General features: G+C 35.0%; 1 protein-coding gene and 1 long non-coding RNA gene across 2 annotated transcripts; one reads left to right on the forward strand and one right to left on the reverse strand.

Annotated features, from left to right (window-relative positions):
- The first annotated feature begins 4,717 nt into the window (after positions 1 to 4,717).
- On the forward strand, positions 4,718 to 5,895 carry LOC149986704 (uncharacterized). Its single transcript, XR_016499785.1, has 2 exons — positions 4,718 to 5,559; positions 5,804 to 5,895. It is a non-coding gene; the product is annotated as an uncharacterized LOC149986704 (long non-coding RNA).
- Positions 5,599 to 8,484, reverse strand: LOC112274452 (GDSL esterase/lipase At4g01130). Its single transcript, XM_073529644.2, has 5 exons — positions 8,012 to 8,484; positions 7,506 to 7,721; positions 6,992 to 7,182; positions 6,307 to 6,580; positions 5,599 to 6,075 (listed from the first exon to the last, which is right to left on the reverse strand). Exons 1-5 carry the CDS (start codon positions 8,286 to 8,288, stop codon positions 5,738 to 5,740), a joined length of 1,296 nt encoding a protein of 431 aa, XP_073385745.1. The 5' UTR covers positions 8,289 to 8,484; the 3' UTR covers positions 5,599 to 5,737.
- Positions 8,485 to 8,556: the final 72 nt, after the last annotated feature.

Below are 8,556 nucleotides of genomic sequence, written 5' to 3' on the forward strand. Positions count from 1 at the left end.
TTGGTATTATTATTGGTCTCCTTACTATTTAAATTTGAATTTTTCTTCCTTTGATTTTACTTAGACCTACAATTCCTTTTTTTCGTTCCTGTAGGAGATTTCTTATGGGTAATCACTCCTATCTTTCTTTTGTTTGTCGATTAATTCTTTGATAATCCTCCCCTTCATGATTATCACTCATAATCTTTCATTCATTTTTACAAAATCAATACTACCTTGAATTATAACTCACATATTTGTAACCCTAAAATTGGTTCTTCTCACGTTCTCATTCAACATATAATTCTATCTTCTATACAATCAATTTCTAACATTTCATATTGTTACCATTTCTCTGGCAGTGGCGCTAAAATGTTGTTCTCGTTGTGTTCAAGCTTCAATATACCAAAGTAATTGAACTAATAGAGGACGGTTCGAATAAGAGAAAAGACTAATTATATGAATTGGGTCTATTAGTGTCACAATTGACTATACTCTAGCTATCTAAAATCAATTATCAAACTACAAAACACCAAAGCTTACTACTTCCGTCTTGATTCAACACATAATCCATTCTATGACTATCAATTCAACAATACTTCCATATTATTATTAGTTCATCTCCCACTTACTCTCTTTGTGGTTTATATATATTCATTTACTGATCCCCAACTTACTTATTATATTCAGTTTCTCAATTCATCACACACAATTCAATATCTTCACTTAATATAACATAATTCGATAATCTCAATTCTCAAGGTCACAGATTTTCTCCAAAACGGTTAGTCCAAAGTCATATTCTACAATATTCTAATCACCGTTTCAACAATACTTCTCTCAATCACAATTCTTCATAAGCAAATAATAAAAGCAAAGAAAATAAAGAGATAGTACTAAGCTTACCCGGCTTACGACTCTCACAGTCTAGCTCCAATCTCCCTTTTCTCAACCTCTTTATCCTACCAAAAGATGGACCGTCATCCAGTAGATTCCAAAGGTTATGACCCTTTGAATTCTTAACCATTTGTTCCACTAACATCCTAATGTTACCAACTAAACTGCCTAACCATAAGTCTAATTCTCAAGGTTTTCAATAACCAACTAGTAACTTATCACAAAATTTATTTACCTATTCTATAATATTATATTTAGTATTTTTTTCTAATATTTTGAAAAAAAGTTCTTCTCTTTGTTAGTTTTTTAAAAAGCTCTTATTTTTTTCAAAAGTTATTAGCATGAAGTTGTAGTGCAATTTTGAATAAAGAAAGCCAACTGCTCTTTAGGGATTTTTTTTGGGATTTTACTTTAGGAATTTTTTTTGGAGATTTTTTTATAGTATTTTTTAAATTTTAAATTGATATTTTAAGAAATTCTTCTTTTTTAAAAAATATTTCAAAAATCTCTTACTTGCTTCAAAAAGAATTAGTACAAAATTATAGTATTTTTTTGGAATAAGAAGAAGTCAATTGCCTTATGGTAATATGAATAATGGCTTTGTTTGCTTGTAAAATATGTTATAAAAATTTTTAGAAAGTGAGATTTGATATGCATATGTATGATCTAAGTAGCTTTTCAAAAAGCTATTGTATGCTTAAATCTAATGAAGTATGGAGCTATAGCAAGTAGTTAAATAAAAAAAGAGATCACAACTCTCATATAATATTATGAGTATATGACATTATTAGCCAATTTTTTATCAATGATGAATGAAAGATAATATTTAAATGAAAGATAATATTTGACATATCTAATTATAGTGATAAATCTTATATTTTTTTAAAACAAATATTCTTATTTTAATACTATATGATTGTTTAATTGATCTTCAAGAAGAAGCTCAACTACCAATTAAATCAATCTATAGCTTATTGCAAAATAAATTGGCTACACCTACAAAATACATTGATAAAAACTTGGCTAATAATTTCATATGCCATTCAAAATTTCTAATAGGTGCTCCTATCTTATTTGTAAAGAAAAAAGATGAATTATTATAGATGTGTGTAGACTATTAAAAACTCAACAAGATCACCATCAAGAATAAGTATTCTTTACTTTTAATTTTAAGACTTTTTAATCAACTCAATTAAATAAAGATCTATATAAAAATAGATCTATAAGAAGCATATAATCTTATACATACAAAACAAAGAGATGAATAGAAGAATGCATTTTGAATCAAATATAAATATTTTGAATATAATATTTTTTGAACTCACAAATGTACCAGTTGCTTTTCAACATCTAACACATAATGTCTTTTATGAATTTTTTGATGATTTTATTATTTATTATCTAGAAATTATTTTAATTTATTTTAAGAATATAAAAGAATATAAACTTTATATTTGTTATATGTTACAAAAATTTAGAGATGCAAGATTATACAAAAAGATAAAAAAGTGTATCTTTCACACTACTTAGGTTGTCTTTTTAAGATATATTATTTCAAATGATGGCCTTATAATAGAACTTAAGATAATCCAAACTATCATAGATTAGAAGGTTCCAAAAATAATTAAATATATATAATATTTTTTAAAATTTTAAATTATTATTAAATCTTTATTAAGAATTTTTCTTAAATTGTGGCTCTTTTTACATACTTCATATGTAAAGAAAAACTTGAATAGAGCAAAGAAATTGAAGCATCTTTTGAAGCTTTGAAGATAATTTTTGCTTCTATATTAATCTTATATTGTCTTGATAATTCCACGATATTCTTCATAAAAAAAAATATTTTAGAAATAAAAATAATATTGTTACAAATAGAAATAAATGACAAATTCCATTCTTTAGCTTTTTATTCTAAAAAATTTTAGATGTCAAGATTAACTGTAGAATCCATAACAAGGATTTTTTTGTAATTTTGGATTTATTTTATGAATGGCATTATTATTTAGAAGGTGCTTCTATTCTAATTGTAATGTACATAAATTATAAGAATCTAGAATATTTTATGTTCACATGTGTTTTGAATTATCGCCAAGTTTGTTAGCACATGTTTTTATGAAAATTTAATTTTAAGATTATTTATTGATTAAAAAAGAAAAAAGGTTTATTAAATATTTTTTTTAAAAATTGTTATATTACATCAAAAGAAAAAGATATAGCTTTTGATTAACAAAAATAATTCTCTTGAAAACAAAATATTTTTATCTTCAAGCAATAAAATCAATATTAACTGTTGATTTAACCTTTCTCAAGTAAGTTTAATCAAATATGTTCTTTCATTTTTTATTTATGATATTAAGATTAATTCTTCTAAATCTCATTATACTTCTAAGTTTAAGTTTAAAAATAATCTATTCTATTTTAGAGATCACTTCTATGTTCAAGAAGGTGAATTATGATTACATATTATTCAACCTTGTTACAACTTTCTAATAGCAAGATATTTTGGATACAACAAGACTTTTAAGCTAATATCTAATAATTTTTGGTGGCCTCAAATTAAAAAGGCAGTTTAAGACTTTGTATAATCATGTAACATTTGTTTGAGATTAAAGAATCTTTATCATTAATTTTATAGACTTTTTTAACCATTACCTGTTTTTGAACAACCATAGTATTTTGTTTTTATGGATTTTATCATAATGTTATGTTACATGTTGTCTTATTTGAAAATGCACTAGACACCTAGCAATAAAAAGTGAAGCTATATTTTACAAGTATCCAAGAATTCCTAATAGGTTTCACCTATATAAAAAAAATGCAATTAAAATTTTAATTTAAAAAGTGCTTAAAATAAATACAAAAAGCTCAAAAATACTCTTCTTAGTAATCTTAATCATATACAAAATCCTAAATCTCAATTATCCAAGACCATAATCTAAAAAAACTCTTACAACCTTCAATTTAACCATGCAATTGATAATAAATTTTTTTACACATATTAATAATAAGCTTAGTAACAAACTAATAAATTTTTACCTATAAATATACTAAATCACTCCCAAAATCATTAAATTTATGAACTTCTTTATATTTCTTGGAATTCAAACCTACAAAATAAATCTTTCACTTTGAAAAGCTCTAAAAACTTCAATATACTTTCAAATCATATGAAATCAACTCTCAAAAATCTTTTCACTAATTTTCTCTTAAACTCCACTCTTTGATTGACTAAAAAACCATAAAGTCACCATAGATATGTGGTTTTGAGCCTCAACCTCTAATTTCAACTTTGATTCACAACTGGTCTTCTTTGGATATTAATTCTTAATATTTTGAGATAATTTTTGCTATAACCTATTTTTAAACTTCTCCTAAATATTTTTTATATCAATAATTTATCTCATTTACTTTGATTTGACTTATTTATACCTCTACAAATCAGGTGAAAACCTTTTCTTAAAAAAAGCAGTATTAGCACTTAATTTTACTACTTCCTTATCTATTATCTATATTTTTAAGATAATTTTTAAAAATAATTTCATTTAAACTCCTCTAAAACAAAATATTTCCTTTCTTCTTTTACCTAAGGGCTGTATTATTATATGACATCCACCCTACCTGAATGCTAAGTGTGGCTCTAAATATCAAACTTAGATGTTGAATTTCTATCTACGTCTCTTATTCAGGACACATAGATCCTCAAGAAGACCTCAAGGAGACCACTCTGACGCTGAAGTCTGCCAAGTAATCTAAAACCCATTTAATAAATGCCCATAAGCTGTCATTATAAAATTAAGAAAACAGATTAGTTCGTAACCAAATAAAAGATAGGTTCGTTCACCAACTAGCTGATTAAAAGGATTAGGTGCTGAACCAGAGAAAAGCTTGTAACTCTGTTACAGAGATAGCCAGTTTGGAGGACTGCATGGTTCTGCACCTCTTCAGCTCCGCTTTCATTTTGGCCACCACAGTCTGCATAGAAGATCCGAAAGCTGGTTGTCTCCAAGTAATCCGAGTGCAGTCGAACTCATTGCAGGGCCTAAAGTTTACAAGCGATCCGCTTGTACCAATTGGATGCTCTTGCATTTCAAGAAGTTAGTTCCGACAATCGATGTAATTCAGACAGTGGTTTAGAATGCGCATTCATGCCGACGTGCATCAGCAAATTTTAAATGGATCAGCTGTTGTAGTTAAAGGGTGAATGAAGTGGTACACAGAGCGTGCTAGCCACGTCAATCGGGATCAGCAGGCAGTGTTATCCCCCTTGTACAAGTCAGTATTATGGCAGCTTGTACTGGTGCTGTTAAAAAGTACAAATACCAATTGGTGAAACCTTGTCCCTACCAGAACACATGTGCTAGATTTCGGAGTCCAGAATGAGGTGGCGAGACTACCGATAAACAAGAAGTTAATCTTTTCAATGCCCTTTATCAAATCTATCGGTCTAACCTACATCATGAAGCCGAGAGCTACGCAGAGTAGAGAATGCCCACCCCACAACCACCACGACAATCGATCGGACAACTGTCAAGGAGAGGGTTGATTCGGTGGGACAAGTGTAAGCTACAGGATGATGGAGCGAGGGATAGAAGACACAAAAATGGAACTGCCGTAGAAGCGTATTCCTGCTGTTCCAGCAGCGTATTCAGCTTCCAGCTCGTCTGAAGTGGAACATCAGTTGTACCTGCAAGTACGTCATTGCTTCCTCAGAATCCAAACACGATGCCGATCAATTCAGGAGTGGGGATGAAGGCTTGCATTTAGGATTAGAGGTCGTACAAGAAAGAACCAGACTTAACCGGCTGATTTAGTTGGCACAAAATCCATCGAACTTGACGAAACTGTTGCTAGGATTATGCTAATTCGACAATTCTTCAAGCACTTCATCAATGCAGGACACTAGCTGTAGAGAATCGTGAGATAGGTACCAGTTGCTGGTGTCGGCACTGCAATTAAAACCCCCGGCAGGTGTGATATGCGTTCCATTCAAAAACAACGTTGCCGTTATCCAGTTCATCTGCGCTGTAGGATGGATTCCGTCCCAATTTATATACGATGTAGAGTTCGAACAAGGATAGGACAAATTGACCATGCCACCGTTCATTATCCCCGAGTGTGTACAGAACAAGCTTGCGTTGAAGTTGTATGAGCCACCATAACCGCAGCATGCTGTCAACGTGTCTGACTCGGATATTCCTGAGAAAAAAAACCAGATCACTTAATCTCTATGCCATTATATCATCTACACGTAAAACTGTAGCTCACATTAATTCAGATACAAACTGTTTGTGATTATGTATTCATACTAATCCACGTATTGCGCCATAGCTGCAACCTAATTCCTTCTAGGGCATGTGCGGCTGTAACTGGGCCTCGTTCTGGGTTTGCGCTCTCGAAGTTGGGTTGAATGGTTCGACGATTACATACCGTAGAGTGTAGGGGATTTCAGTACGTCTCTGTACACGCTGTAATAGTCGGCGTAGTAGAACGTAGCATTTGTGTAATTGTGGCGCAGGTCGGCAACGCGGCTTTCGAGCAGCGTGTTGTGGGAGTTGCTGACCTTGTTGGGACTATCCAAACACCCATATGTGTCGTATTTCTCAGAATCCTCGTCGGCATAAAGTGTCAGCAGAGCCGGCAAGCACCCCATGGGCGGTAGGTTCACAATCATTATGCTCCTCGCACCAAATGCGTAGATTCGCTAGAAGACGCGCATCGCATCCACAGTGAAAATCATGATTCCAGGTGAAAAATCAGTCGCATTCAAGACAGATACTTGAGCAATTGGAGCAGGGTTGCAAATCTATGTTTAGGGTTATCATTGGCAGGCCAATGAAAGGAAATGTCCAGTATGCCACAATCAGAGCAACTTGTAGGGAGTCGGAACTGCTTGACTAACTGAAATCACACAGGCGTCTGTATGTACTTTCTCGCACTCATGCTGCTTCTAAACTAATGACATCCACTGTAGCACTGACGTAAGCGCCAGACGAGCGAACCACAAGAAGCTGGTCACATACATACAATAGATCAAGAAGCGAAAGCATTGAGTAACCAGAATTTGATGTCCGCACGGCCCTGTCCATATCAAGTTCACGAGGATGCTAAGTACCTGTATAGCCGCGACGATGGAGTCCACCACCGCATCCACAATGTCAAGAGCTTCCGTCGGGGTCATAGTTTGGTAATACATGGGGAAAAAATAATCCTGAAAACCAGCATAGACGAAGTACAACGAAGTGTTGAGGGAGTCCGAGGCTGGCAGAGACTGATACACGACGCCGCGTGTAGTGCTGTTCAATTCTGTTAACAGTGACATTGAGACTCGCGTGAGAACCTTGAACCAGTGCCCCTACGAGCGTAAGCCACTTCAGGAAAGAGTTACCAGACGTGGGTTGTTAGCATTCGAAAAGCGTAGGAAACAGTGGCACTCGCTGCGTTCCAGCTCTACATCCTTCCAAGTCTATAGATCTAGAATATCCATGCGGTAGAAAAATTGAACGTGCAGAATGTGTTTTGCAGCTCAGAGACATCAAGCCTTGAGAGGGTCGTCTCGAAAGAATAGTGCAGCAACAATGCACCAGCTTAGCCGGTGCTTATATGAGCGTATTCTGCCCCAGACTTACCAACTTGTGCGTAATAAAACTGCAATCGAACTTTGTAGCGCTCCAGCCAAGATACCTGGACATTCAAGGAGAACGGACTGCTGAACCCAGTTTCCTGGACCCACTCGGTATTGTTGCGTGCTGTCGCTCCAGCAACGGCAAAGTTGGCGCCGTATGTGAAGTCCGCAGCGATGCTTCTGAGGATCGCATAATTCGGCTTCCTTCCCATGCCAAACGCTGCTCACGACGACCCATGCAGAGAGACATCATTATCAGCAGGTCGGTTCGCATGGTGGCAATCCGATACATTCAAGACACACTGGTGTGAGTCCACGGACTTCATACAAACCAATATTCTCCCATTGATGTGTACAGTAAACTCCGATGCAATCTGAAGCTACCCGAGACATCACTTCTAGCCCCACAGAAGTTCGTATCACAAGACCTTCGGAAAAGACAGCCGACATGATCAATCTAAGTATACTCCAAGAAGGCTCAGAAGGAAAATGCAGCCAGAGGCAACTTACCAATGTAATCCACCAGAAGCCGACCATCACAGTACCGATCAGCAGCATGATGCGGGAAATTAAAGCCATTAGGATTTGTCTCAGAGTCGATGAACTGGTCCGGAAAGGTAGCGATACCATTGCCATTGTCCGTCAGCGAGTCCCCGAACGAGTACACCGCAGAGCAAGTGCAGTTCTTGAGCTCAGCCTTAGCAGGCTCAAAGAAATTGAATGCGACAGCTAGGGACAGCGTGAAGGCCTCGACGGCCCGCATTCCACCTCCCCTTCTCCTAGTCATCGCCAGCACCGCGACGAAGCGGAACTCGCAGAACTTACCACGCTGATGACCTCACGCACCGGATGGACAATTGAATCTCACAACCTGACACAAAATAACTGAACGAACACAGAGAGAGAGGATATGCAGTTGAAATGATCAAGAAAAAGTCTGAGCTAATTCCAAATGAATGAGACCAGAATGGTTGCATGTGAAGGTATCACACCCGCCCCCGCCACGGCGGACCATGATGGTCCATTTGGTATTAGGTCAGATGATGGACCATGAT

The sequence above is a fragment of the Physcomitrium patens genome, chromosome 21, assembly GCF_059467195.1.
Source record: "Physcomitrium patens ecotype Gransden chromosome 21, ASM5946719v1, whole genome shotgun sequence".
NCBI lineage: Eukaryota > Viridiplantae > Streptophyta > Bryopsida > Funariales > Funariaceae > Physcomitrium > Physcomitrium patens.